Consider the following 13,933-nt stretch of genomic DNA (forward strand, 5'->3'; position numbering starts at 1 on the left):
TGGTTTATTCTTGAATTTATTTGTGACCATTTATTTTTGGGGTTTTTTTGTGGGTTTTTCCTCAGGCTTTCACAACAGACTTCAGAGTTCACTGGGCTCAGCATCCTTTAAGGCCTGAATTTGCTGAGAGCACTTACTTCCTGTATAAGGTAAAGTCACTTTCATTCTTCTGACTTTTGGTTGCACTGAGGGTTTTGTTGGTGCTTTGTTTCAGTTACAGAACGAGCAGGCTATTCTGTAAGATTTCCAGATGGAAGCATTATTGGTATCAAAAATTGTTCTAGAAATGTTGTTTTATATGCCTAGAATTAAAAAAGACACTGCATCGAAAGACCATACTTTTAAAGTTATTTAGTGTTTCTTGAGCTCTCTCAGGGATCATCTAGAGACTTGAGTACAAAAACTACTTTGTAATTTACAGAGCTGCAACTAAGGTCTTGGACTTCTGGAAGCATTTTCATATGCTTGTGTGCATATCTGCTAAAAATGACAACATATTTGAGGTCCCCTTTCTGACTTTTGAGTAATGTTGAGAAATTAGGCCTTACCGGTGTGCAGTAAGCTATGGAAATAATATTACTGCTAGTAAAATAAAAACTGCTAATTGTGTGATAAGTCTGAGCACACCTGTTTATTTGTTTTCTGTTGTTTTCATAGGCTACGGGGGATCCTTACTATCTAGAAGTAGGAAAAACACTCATTGAAAACCTAAACAAGTATGCAAGAGTGCCTTGTGGGTTTGCTGCAATGAAGGACGTTCGTACGGGAAGCCATGAAGACAGGTGAAAACATCTGTTTATTTGAAAATCTAGTTATCTTTCTGATGAAATGGAATTAATTAATTTCTGAAAACAGGCAAATCACTCATTGAGGTCCCTTCCAACCCAAGCCATAACACAGAATCTCAGGGGTGGAAGGTATGTCAAGAGATCAAGTCCAACCCCACAGCAGCTAAAGGAGTTCCCTGCAGTAGGTCAGACAGGCAGGCATCCAGATAGGTCTCAAATACCTCCATAGGAGACTCCACAACCTCTCTGGGCAGTGTGTTCCAGTGCTCCATCACCCTGACTGTAAAGTTCTTGCTCATGTTAGTTCAAAACTGTCTTTGTTCAAGTTTTAGTCCATTGCTCCTCGTTCTATCAATAAACACCACTGAGAAGAGCCTGACCTCATCTTTTTGCCTCCCATGCCCCCTTAGGTATTTATCATCACTGATCAGATTCCTTCTCAGTCTTTTCCCCAGGCTGAACAGACCCAGGTTGCTCGGCCTTTCTTGATACAGGAGGTGCCCCAGGCCCTTCATCATCTTTATGGCTGGACTCTTGCTGGACTCCTTCTAGGAGATCCATGTCTGTTTTGAACTGGGGAGCTCTGAACAGTTCTGTGATTGATAACCAAGTCTGAAATTATCAATTTTTATCAAAATCTGTAAACTATTTCAGTAGTTTTGTAGGTTCAGATACATGAGAATATAGTTTAATAGCATTTCATTTCAAGCACGCTTTCATTAGGCTTGGGTAATAGATTGCTTCATTTCAAATAAAATATACTTCAAAAATAGAAGTTTGTAAAAGAGACTTATTTGTTTTTACTGTAATGCCACCTTCTACTGAGCATTAATTGATTCAGCACATTGAACATAGTTACCTTTGAAGTGAAAGGAATTCAGATGGATTAAAGTTCCATAACAATAGTCATGAAGCCTTCAGGGGTGGAGCAAAATGAGTATTTTTTTTAACTGACAGATTAGAGCAATGCATATCTTCTAAAAGGGCCTTTTTTTTTTTTCTCTAGAATGGACTCTTTCTTTCTGGCTGAGATGTTTAAATATCTTTACCTGCTGTTTGCTGATAAGGAAGACATGATATTTGATATAGAAGATTATATATTCACTACAGAAGCTCATCTATTACCACTCTGGCTTTCCACCACAAACCAAACCATCTCTAAAAAGAATACAGTAAGTAACAACTCAGATTTCCATCAGTTCTAGTGGTACTTTGGAGCAGTTCCCTTTTTTTTTTTTTGAGAGAGAGAGAGAGAGAGGAAATGAAATAGAAATAGTAATTTGAACTACACTGTGACACTCTGTTCAGTGTGAACTGTTTCATTATGTGAGCAGTGACAGGCACATGTGCATGAAATATATTCCCATAATCAGATTCTGCAGCATGGAGTCTTGAGAAGAAAGTTGTGGAATATGAGCAGTATTTCAAAGGAATTGGTCCCTCTCTGGCTGTGTAAATTCTAAAATAATGCAATATGATCTTTTTTTCTTTGTATCTATTTTCTTTTAATTTTCTGAAATTGTAGCAATGTTGCTAAGTTTTTATTACACATTTTCAAAGTTCTTTTTCCTGAATCTGCTGCAAATTTAGTTTGACAAGATGCAGTTGCAGCTTCTGAGATGTTAAATTATTCCAGTCCATCTGATACACCTCTGTTGTGTACCTTTAAGAACGTAAATGGATTTATAAATCAACTCTGCCTTCCAAAATGCCCTCTGGCATTCAAATTGTGCTATGAGGAATCATAGAAAGTCTTCTCTCTGATTCTTCTGTCCTGTAAGGTGGCATAGTTAATCTTACAGGATTAAAATACGACTGGTAAGCCAAAGCAGTGAGAGAGAAAATGAGTAGGAGGGTGTGTAGGATTTTGGGGGTATGAATTCCTTTATTTTAGTGAATACTGTTTTATGGTATTTGAAGTGAAAACTTTTTGAATGACTTGCTTATAGCATCCAGTGTTGGTAATACATTTCATGAGTCATGGAGTCGATTTATTGGTTTTAATGCTGCAGATCCTACTCTCTTTGATACTCTCTTTGAAGTGTTATGTATGTGAACATTTATCATCTCTTAACTTTGAGTTTGGAAAGGGGGGGGGGGGGGTGAAGGAATTTCAGTTGGATTTAAAAGGGACCCTGTGTGTTACTGAACTCTTTCAGCACCTGTAATGTAACTTCATTTTTTCCCTTTTTTTTATTTTTTGTTGACTGTGTGATCAGCATTTTTCAAACTATGCACAGAATTCTTTGAAGGGTCTGAAAGACAATTTTACACAGCTTTCATCCCCAGCATGAGAAGGTGATTATTTCTGAGATGCTCAGCATTCCCACAGAGCGTGCTCTGTGAAGTACTGGCTTAACTTCTGAAGGGTTTGAGAACAGGAAATGTTCAGTAAAAGGACAAAGAAGAGAATAGAGTGACTTATCCTAATGCAGTTTACTTAAGTTTTAAGTCTAAACTACAAATATGACATAAAAGTAAGATAATGCAGAAAATGGCCTTGACAACTTGCATGAAACACACTCTTGTGGAAGAGGATCGGGCCTGGGAATACCTCAGCAGATGTGTTCCTGTGTCCCTGGGCTCCAATGGGGTGCACAGGTGCTGAGGGAGCTGGCATAACGATCCTGCAGAATGGCTGAGAGGCTGTGGAGGTGTTTTGCTTTATTATGGAATTTATCTCATGGGGTAAAAAAGGAAAAAATGAATGTGTAAATTTATTTTTAATGTAAACATAGTGCTACTAATTCGAAGTGCCTGTGAGATAATTGGTGGTAGCAACCCCAATATCCTGTCTGTGGGGTTTTCTTCCTCATAAACAGGAAAGGTCATATCCTAGTGTGCTGGAACTTGCAGAGTGTTACAGGCCTTCTTTCTTTAGAGATGCCTACTGTTGATCACAGTTAGAGGATGGCTACTTTAAAGTATTTATTCTGGTAACCTAAGAGCCTTTTAGTTCTTGTTTTTGAGGAAACCTCTAAATATTTGGTTTTAATTAAATATGTTGTAAATAGGATTGTTGTTTTTTTTTTTTTTTTTTTTTTTTTTTAAGTAAGTAAGTACTGCCTTTAATTTTAAGCAGAAAAGTTAACTTATCCAGTTACCCAATGCAAAACTAAGAGAAGACTAAACGTGTCTCTGGATCTTCCACTTCAGATGATTTACGTGATTTCAAATTATGAAACAGTAACTTATGCAAATGTTAAGTCCTGGTCTGATATCAGCTCTGAAAATAGAGATTAATCCTTCCCCCTTCACAGGCCTGCAAGCCTCTATCACCCCTGAGGAGGAGAGCATTTTGTTCACATGAAGGTTTTCAAGAAGACTCGTTTTCTTTCTATATAAACCTGCTTAAGCTTCATGAAACATGAGTATTATTTTATGAATGAAGTCATTCTCCTGCAGTTTTATTTAGAACATCTTTTTACTCAAGGGAGAGGTGAGACTGCCTTAGTAATATGAAGCAAGAATTACTGAAGACTGCATCTGGTTCAGACAGAATCGGGCAGCACCAAATGAAGTTGTCATTGCTTTGTCTAGTTGGTCAGCACCGAGAGCAGGGACACAGCTGTCACGAGCAGGCTTTAGGAGTCCTGTTTGCTGCTTGCTCATAAACTGGTTTCTGCCAAAAACAAATCCTAGGAACTGGATGCAGGACTGGCAAATTACAAATTAGAGCTGATGTGCTTATCCCCCAAAGGATGTGGGTCACTGGTAACTTTTTCACTGCATGAAGAAGCATGGAAAAACTACGTATTCCTTTTTGTGGTAACTGGGTGGTTATTGCATTCGGCTGCTGTATCCTGAGTACACAGATGACTCAAGGGTGGGTCTGTTTGTTGATCATCTTGTCATAAAAATGTAACCTGCTTTTTAATTGGTGATCTGCATCTTCTGTTTCAGACTACAGAATACACAGAGCTGGATGACAGCAACTTTGACTGGACCTGTCCGAACACTCAGATCCTCTTCCCAAATGACCCAATGTTTGCTCAGAGCATTCGTGAACCTTTGAAAAATGTGGTGGATAAGAGCTGTCCTAGGAGTATTTCAAGAGGGTAAGATGAATGTCTTCTGTCTTTTGTTAATATAGCAGTTATAGACTAGAGCAGCATCTATTAGGCACGGGAGGAAAAACTTGAAGTGTATTGGAGCTTGCTGTGCTCAAGTTTGCATTCCTTCTGGCTATGGGAAAAACTAATTCTGGTTTTTCTGACTTCTTCAACAATGCTTTGTTCATTTCCATCAGGAATTGGTGAATCTGTCAAAGCAAAAGGAGCTTTGTGAGCCATGTGCTCCAAGTGGGAATGGTAGCCCAGGTATTACCAGAGCCAGGAAATGCATCTCTATGATTTGTAAAGGAATTTCTGTAGTCTCTTGAGTACTTTTTTCCGTAACAAGAAAATAGTGCTGCCATACATCATTGCACATATTGTGAGGGGTTTAGGGCAGTCTGTTAAAGTTGAAAAACCCTATTGTTATGAGCACCTCTTTGATATTTATACTTAATAAGTAGAACTGTGTAACAGGAAAACTGTTTTTAATCAGTTTTACAGTTAGGCAGACTATTTAAGAATGAGAGGCAGCATATGGTAGGTTCTTACTGTCAACATTGCATGTTCTTTTTTGCAGCAGAAAATCATCAAGGATATAAGCAGCTTTGAAAAAAGGCTGAGAAGTTGCTGTCTGTTGAAATTTGTGCTTTACTTTATTCCAGAGAACTGTAATGGTGCAGTGGTAGGCGTAACTTGGGCAGGTTTTGTGAGAGTTATGGTTAAAGAATGATCTGATTTTTAATGCTTTTTTAAAAATATCTTTTTATCAGAGAAGAGAGCTTGGGAAGTGGACCAAAACCACCCCTGAGAGCCAGAGACTTCATGGCCAGTAATCCTGAGCATTTGGAGATACTGAAGAAGATGGGAGTCAGTTTGATTCATCTTAAAGATGGAAGAGTGCAATTAGTGCAGCATGCAGTGCAAGTAAGACCCAACAGTACCTCTTCTGAAAACTTCTGGTAAAATCATGCTGGCTGTGTTGTTTAAGACTTAGAGGCTCAAGAGAGACGGACTGACTGAAAAGAGGGCACGTGAGGTGGATGTGCAGCTGTATTTAGCAAGTTTGTGGCTGTTAAAGTCTTGCCTCAATAGCACTTAATCTTCTATTAAATTAGGTGGAGGCTCTTCATGTCAAATTAACATAGCTAATTGCAATTTACCTAAAGCATGAGGTTTTCAGAGTGAGAAATTTCTTTTTGTTTGACACCTGCCTGCTGATACATTTTCAGTCTGCATTATGGTGAAGATACTGAGAAGTTCAATTGGGGAATGAGTGCCAGGAGCCTGCACTCTGTACCTTAAAGTCTGCATAGCACTGAATGTTTGCCAGTAGCATTGTTTTGTTAGGAAAACAATGTAAAAACAGCATTTTTTCTGAACCACTAAAATACCAAAGAATGTCATGTAAATGGTGGTCCAAGCAAAGCTAATTTCAGGGTTTTTTTGTCCCCCAAGCTCGTTGAACACTTATGGAGAAACTTTATTTGTATTTTTTTTTTTTAACAACTTAGGCAGCAAGTTCACTTGATGCTGAAGATGGCTTACGGTTCATGCAGGAAATGATTGAACTCTCCAGTCAGCAGCAGAAAGAGCAGCAGCTACCTCCTCGTGCTGTTCAGATAGTTTCCCACCCATTTTTCGGTAGGGTGGTCTTGACTGCTGGACCAGCACAATTTGGAATGGATTTATCTAAACACAAATCAGGGGTATGTAAGAATGTATGTGATTGTAGCTTTCTGTTACTTCTTGCTTAAGCTGAAATGATTTGGTATTGAAGTTGTGAGTATTTCAGGGTGGCCAGCTGGAAGGGAATGAAAGAGGTTAAAATGACAGGATAGTGCAATGACAGAACAGGGTCTTTTAAAATGAGTGGCTTATTGGTCCACTCCAAGTCATCAGCCATGATTTAGGATTTAGTACACATAACATAGTATGACTCTGAAACACATTCGTATAATCTGCATTGTGTTTCTCAAGAGGTACTCAGTTTTAAGGGCTGATTTTCCTACCATGTCAGCCATGGGTTTGCAGAAGCCCTTTTAGAGTTGAAGTAAGTTGCTGTTACACAAGCTTCCATAAAAGGCTGTAGGTGGAAAGAAGAAGAAATTGTCAGAGAGGCAACAGTTCCTATTGGAAGCAGTGGGAAAATCCTGTGAGTTCCACTGGGTGTGGTGCTGCCCAGCAGGTGAGTCTCAGACTATTGGCTCACAGCATACAGTTTTTGGAGACAGCAATTCACAGGTACAGACAAAACATGCTGAGATTTAAGAGTTAGGTTTTCGCGTGGCCATTCTTTGTTTCTCAGCTCCAGGGGAAGATTGCCTGTGCTGACTGAGGACACTTAATGCATTAGATTAACTGGAGGAAATAAAATGCTTAGTCGTCTTTTGCAAGCTTGAACCTACTTCTCTAATACTCTTGTTTTGATTTTGGTTTTGTTTTTCCATGCAGACAAGGGGATTTGTTGCAACCATTAAGCCCTATAATGGATGCTCAGAGATCACTAATCCTGAGGCAGTGAAAGAGAAAATTGCCTTGATGCAAAGAGGCCAGTGTATGTTTGCTGAAAAGGCACGAAACATTCAGAAAGCTGGAGCAATAGGAGGCATCGTTATTGGTAAATAGAGCTTTAATTTATGTGTAAATGTAACCTGTGTTGTACACTTTTGAAGATATTGGGAAGCTGACAAGGCTGTTAAACTTACTGAGATGGTGGTACTTCAGCACAGAAACTCTGTTTTCAGGGGATAAAGAAATGTTTTATGTCTGGTTGTGCATGAACAAATCATGGTGGGTGATTGCCACTGGTTTTGCAGCTCAAAAGTTGTTATTCTAAGGATCGTTGGATCTCAAAACAGTGAAGACTGGGGAGAACTTGAAGTACAAAATAAATGGAAAAAATGGTAGGGGGACAGAGTACAAAAATTGGCTTTTTGCAACCAGTTTCCCATTTTCTGCGTGGTGTCCTCCCAGCTGGCTGTGCAGTGTGAAGCTACTCAAAGTCTGTAGCCTGTCTGACTTACAGAGGGGTGTGCTTGCTTTGTCTTTGTGTGTGTCTGGCTAGATGACAACGAGGGAAGCAGCAGTGACACAGCTCCTCTCTTCCAAATGGCCGGTGATGGAAAGAATACAGATGATATCACAATCCCCATGCTCTTCCTCTTCAACAAGGAAGGAAATATTATACTGGATGCAATCAGGGAGTATGAGGCTGTGGAGGTGCTCCTTTCTGACAAAGCAAAAGATAGAGGTAAGATTAAAGGCTTCCTTTGATGCAGATTTAGGTTCTGTCTGTGCCGCAGCACAATGTGAGATGTACAGTAGATATTTCTGTTGCTACCCAGAGGTGTAAATGTGTTCTTTGGTAATGTCAGTTTTCTGTCTGACCTTACTGTTAGTTTTATCATATGAAAGCCATTATCAGCAATGTGTTGTCGTGCCTCCCTCCCTGGCCTTGCCCCTGAGTTAACGTTCACATCCAGAAATGCTGTTCATAAGTTAAGTGTCAGTTTGAATAATGAGACAATGCAGTCCTCCAGATTCCTTTTGAACCCTTTTTGTCATGATCTGCTTTGAAGTAGTATCAGAAATAGTGCAAGTGTTTCCAGTGCCCTACATTGTAAGTGCCTCTCGCTTATCAAGCTCCCCAGTGACATTCTTGGTACCCAGAAAGAAAAAGACAGCTATTACAGTTATTTTGCCTGTCTAGCCACTTTTCAGAGGTTATCATGAGAAATAAGGCTGCTGACCTCAGATGTTTTGCGATTTGTCTGCAAGTAGTACTAGAAAATTACAAGCTAATACATTTCAAATTGAAATGTTTGCATATGGCAGAAATTTCTAGGCTTTCCATCTGAAAGCCTTCCTGGTAGCACTGCTTTATTGATGCAGGTAAGCTAGAAGCAGCATTAACTTTCTGCACGTTTGTAGAGGAGATGCTTTGAAAGCTACAGTATTGTTTTTTGATAGCTTCTGCAAATTCCTCTTGTTCATAACTATGGTCAAGCTAATATAACAAAATACTAAATGCAAAAGATAGTTCTGCATTTGAGAGTTTGTAATACATATGTGCTTCTTCCCCCTTCCTTGTGCTTTCATTTGGAATCCCAGCAACAATCTTTAAAGGTAAAACGATTCCAAACTACATTATTGATAGCAGTAAGTATCCTGTATTAAAATATGCAGTTAAACTCCCTTGGGGGCTTGCAATATTAGCATCCTGGATACTAGTTGCAAGCATTGAGCTCCAAAGAAATTTGTGTGCTTGAATTCAGGCAGCTGCTGTAAAGTTGCAAACTAAATCAACGCTGGAGACATCAGCGTCAGTTGCTGTGGATGGGGATGTGAGGAGGGAGGCTTTGGCTCTTGCAAGTCAGTTTAGCAAGCCTAAGTGCATCTCCCACTGCCACGGATGTGTGATCCTGGTGGGCTTAGGAGTGCCTGGAGGCCTGGCATTACTGGAGTGTTTGCTAAGTCTGAAGGGTGACAGCTAGTGCTTGTCTGGGAATTGTGATTCAAGTTTGAGGCTCTAAAACCAGCCTCACTAGATTGCTTGTCCTCTGTAGTGATTAAATGTTTTCTATCCCCTCCCTCTGTAATGTATGTTCCTTAATAGTTTTCCTATCAACAGAGAGTTTGCGCTTCCTTGAGGAATAAGGTCAAAGGAAGTAACTTGGCTTTTGAATTACACAGTAGAATGTTGCCTTCCTGTATTTTTCAAAATGTGTTTTCTTTCTCTCCCTTTCAAAGACTTGGAAATGGAGAATATGGACCAGAAATCATCTGAAAATGATTCACACAAACAAAATTCAGAAGAAACTTCTTCAGCATCTCAGGATGTTGGTGCAGTTGGTGAGGAGCCTGAAGAAGGAGAAAGCTCTGACGTTTCTGACCCTGATTCCTTATCTCCTGCTCAGGCAGACAGTGACAGCATTTCCACTTCAGATCAGGATTCCTCCATCCCTGGACCTGGTGAGGCTGATGCTTCAGAGCCAGCATGCACACAAGGGGATGAGCAGCCTCAGGAACAGCAGAGTGAGACAGAGCCAGACTCCAAAGTTAACTGGGACAATAGAGTACAACCTATGGAATCCATATTAGCAGACTGGAATGAAGATATAGAAGCATTTGAAATGATGGAGAAGGATGAACTATGACTTGTAGTAATAACTTATTTGCTAGTAAACGAATGGAGAACTCTTTGGGTAGAAGTGAGGCCTGATAACTGAGAACTAGAAAACATATTCAGTATTGCAATGAGCAACCAGGTTTCACCTGGAAATTATCATAGAAATCCAGCACGCGCTCTTTGTTTTAATTTTTCCTGTTTAAAAATGGGAATGTGCAATTGAAGCACTCGTGTGGCCCCACTGTGCGGTGCTGTGTCCCAGGAGGTTTGCTCAGGGAGAGAGCCTGACTTCTGCCTGCCAGGTGCCCAGAGGTGATGCTGCCTCGGCCTCTGGGAGGCACAAGTTGAGCACGTGGGGCTGCCAGCACCATTCAGCAGCCACCAGCGGGAGCAGCTGGAGGCAGCAGGGCGGCTGCTGCCCTGCTGGGAGCGGAGCTGTGCCTGGTTTCCCTGACCCCCCCCCTGCTCTGAAGGCCTTCCTCGCTAGCAGCAGGTGAAGTGATGTCTCCAGTTGCTGCATCTGTAAGACACAGGTAGAAGCAGTTTGGTTCTGTTCTGACGCATTGCACCCAGACACAGTGGTGTTGCTCATTGCTCCTTCCATCTGCTGCGTGAAGAATGACTGAGATGGCCCGTGAGCTTTCTCTCCTGCTAAATTCAGCTGGTAAAGCTGCACAAACCAAAGGCAGTGTGCTTTGTAAGCAGGTGCTGTCAGGGAACGAGGATAGCCTGCTTCCTTTGGGGCTGCCAGGTTAAGGTTGGCGGTGTGCTATGAAAGTTACATGTGAGGTGAAGGTAAAGAGATTGGGGCAAATGGTGAGCCCTGCAGGTTGGAAAACCCAACCTACCCGAGGCACAGTTTCACCTGGCAGTATTCCCTGAATGCACACCAAGCAGAATTAGATTTGCTGTAACAAAAATCTTCCTTCTTTTCCCCAAGTTTTACTTCTAACAGCAGCTTCTGTAGCATGATGCTTCGGGCAGTGAGGCCGGTGCAGCAGTGCAGTGCAGCAATGGGGGCTGTTGGGCCCACAGCCCGGACTGCAGCAATGGGAGCAGCGAGGATGGCTGCTGTGCTGCTCTGGGCTTTGGGAGCATGTCCCACCTGAGCGATGGTTGTTATCCCCCTTACTGCAATGGAAGCGGGGTTATTGAGACAGCCGAGATGTCCTGTGTCCAAAGAAACTGCCAAAAGGTCATTCAGTTGATTTACATAAACTGCTTTTAGAGAGTCGTGGCTCAAGGAATTGTTTTATATTAGAAAATAAATGAACACTGCCTGTACGCTGCGCCACACTAGAAATGAAGGTTTCTATTGGTCCTTATGATATTTTAAAGAAAAAAAAAGTCCCAGTCTGAAGTGCACCTTTCTTTTAGCTGGTGAAATTATGCGTGCTGAATATGCAACTGTTATTAGAACAGCCATACTGTATTTATTTGTGTATACTCCTGTACAGTATGAATGGAAATCCCGGGCAAACGCTGTATACATGTGTATGTGACGACACTGCTTTCAGGAGCTGCGAGTGCCCAGGCACCTTTTGGGAGCATGGCAGACAGAACTGCGTACGTAAATTGAATGATAACGTTAAACCATTGGAGGAGGAGGTGATTTGGAGGAGGAAAGAAAGAGGTAGCAGAAGAGTGAATAAGCATCCTTTTAAAATAAATCAGCTTTCCGGTGTAGTTATTCCTTTGCACAAATAGCTGTGTGGAGGTTTGAGCTGAGTGCTTGCAGCAGCCGAGGTTTTTCAGCTGGGGGATTTTGTATTGATGTGGGTATTCTTTTTTTGTTGTGACGTGGGTTTCTTCATGGAAGGGGTCGGACCATAGGAGCCATAAGTGCCCTTTGTTAGTGGAGCTGTGAGCCCAGCAGCAGGCTGGGTGTCATCCCACGGGTCTCTGCCTGCCCGTGCCACGGCAGAGTGCTGCTGTTCTCAGTGTTCTCTGGCATGGACTGCACCTTCATGCTAGGTAGTTCTTTTGGGGGAAGCAGGGTTATATTTTCTAGGTGTAGAGGTCCTCTGATCATGGTGTTAATTAAGTCTGTCAGTGTTGCAATGCAAGCTTACGGTGGTGTGTCTTTGTTAACCTGCAGAAAGTTTAGGTGTAATAGCAAAATTTTCCTAAAAGCTGAGCTTCCCTTGGCACCACAGGCTCGCCTCTGGCTGCTCATCCGCACCCGTGGCCAAAGCAGCAAACAGCCCTTTCCCTGGACGTGGTGCAGGGTGTGGGTGTGCCTGGCGGTGGCCGTCTGCAGGTGCCCATCACCTCCCTCCTCCAGGGCTGTGTTTTTGTTCTGCTCTGCTTGGAGGTGACCACGAGAGCTGCAGGGGAGAGGTGTACAGACCTGGTCAGTGGAAGCGACCTCTTGGGAAAGCAGGAAGGGTGAGGGGGGCAGTTCAATTCAGGTTGTTTTCATTTGGTGTTTCCTTGAGAGGAGGTGGCATTAGTTGACCTTCTCGTATCATGTTGAAAGTAGTTCGGTTTTCTGTCACTCTCATCTTAAAAAGCAAAAGGAATGTATTAATTATTTTTGTAAATCATCTTTCGGAGAGGAGAGTAAGTGTTCTTTCTGGGTTGTCTGCTCCACGTGGAGCACTGCTCGTCCATTGTTCATCAGCAGCTGCCCTTCGTTTTGGGTATTGCACATTGGTTTGTATAGCGTTGAACACTGAATTCAGGAATCCTGGCTGGAGCCACGCTTACTCCGTGCCATGTAATTCAGATCAGCCAATTTGATATTAGAGGAATTTTCAATTGTTTACACGTGTTGTTTCTCAAAGAATTTAAAGCCAGAGCCCAGCTTTTTCTCCTCCTCTTGAAGGCATTGCTCATGGAAAAGCATTTGGTGAGAAGTTAGAAACGGGCCGTGGTGTGCAGAGCCGTCACTCAGAACATAGAGAAACATTCTGTGAATGAAATATTGTATGTTCAGATTTTATAGGATTTTTTTTCTTTTTAGCCAGCCCGATTTACAGCCGTATATTTTCTTATGGAAGATGTCTACTAACAGGTGCTGTAACACTTCTGTTGGGTTTTGCTGTCTGGTGGTAAGCATATACAATATTTCTAAGGGCAACGATGTACTGTGATGTAAAAGGTTGGGCTAAAATGTATATAATCTGTGTACATAATTGTGTACTTGATTATAACTGCTGATTGTAAAGATTTAATAAAATGTAAATATTCTGGTCAAGCTGTTCTGGACTGTTGGCTTCACCTCGTGAGTGCCAAACACAGCACCAGATACGTGGAGCTGTTATTCCTTGTAACTCCTCGTGCTCCAGTTTAAGAAACTGGGCAATCGGGGCTTATGCTTTTGCTAAGGGATAAAAGGAGGGAGAGCTGTAGGAAATGGGAAAGAGGCACTTCTGACAGGCGATGGCTTCCGTGGCTGTTTATGTAACGCAGCACGTGGCTCCCGTGTTTATTTCAGGCCCTGACACGGGTGAGCTGATTGCCAGCCAGCGGCTCTGCTAAATGATGTCAATCTGCACCGTGCTGGCATTACAGCATCATAAAAAATTACAGAGCTGCTATTTCGGGCAGCAGCTCTCTCCGATTCAGTGCATAAATGCATCTCCATATGACTCACTCGGGGGGTTATTAATAGACACGAAATCAGAATGCCAAAACCCAAGAATATCACGTTGCTCCCACACCTCTTTCTAGTTTCTTGCAGCAATCACCCTTGAGAACTTTTTCCCTCAAATTGCTTTTTTAATGGATGTATGCATGAGAAAGATGGGACTGGGGCAGCTCTATGGCAGTGGCCAGCAGCAGTGGGAGCCCAGAGTAGGGAACCTCTGATAGGAAACACTCCCAAAAGCATCTTTCCAATGCCATGTCAGTAGGAACCCACTGAGCTGCACCGAGCAAAGCACTCACCCTGTGGGGCTGTAGGGCACTGGGCCTCTGTGAATCCCTAGGGCCAGCAGCTATTTAGAATCAGAGAATGG

General features: G+C 42.0%; 1 protein-coding gene across 1 annotated transcript in view; it reads left to right on the forward strand.

The window, feature by feature from the left end:
• Positions 1–13,170, forward strand: part of EDEM3 (ER degradation enhancing alpha-mannosidase like protein 3) — a 29,098-nt gene extending 15,928 nt beyond the window's left edge. The window contains exons 12-20 of the mRNA XM_042819651.1: positions 66–149; positions 658–782; positions 1,795–1,960; positions 4,692–4,846; positions 5,614–5,767; positions 6,355–6,549; positions 7,295–7,460; positions 7,908–8,093; positions 9,593–13,170. Coding sequence (XP_042675585.1) covers positions 66–149; positions 658–782; positions 1,795–1,960; positions 4,692–4,846; positions 5,614–5,767; positions 6,355–6,549; positions 7,295–7,460; positions 7,908–8,093; positions 9,593–9,999 — 1,638 coding nt within the window. The 3' untranslated portion in view covers positions 10,000–13,170. The remainder of the gene's footprint in view (positions 1–65; positions 150–657; positions 783–1,794; positions 1,961–4,691; positions 4,847–5,613; positions 5,768–6,354; positions 6,550–7,294; positions 7,461–7,907; positions 8,094–9,592) is intronic.
• Positions 13,171–13,933: the final 763 nt, after the last annotated feature.

Source organism: Centrocercus urophasianus, unplaced genomic scaffold (assembly GCF_019232065.1).
Source record: "Centrocercus urophasianus isolate 14NV4802_14NV808 unplaced genomic scaffold, USGS_Curo_1.0 seq_18, whole genome shotgun sequence".
Classification (NCBI taxonomy): Eukaryota; Metazoa; Chordata; class Aves; order Galliformes; family Phasianidae; genus Centrocercus; species Centrocercus urophasianus.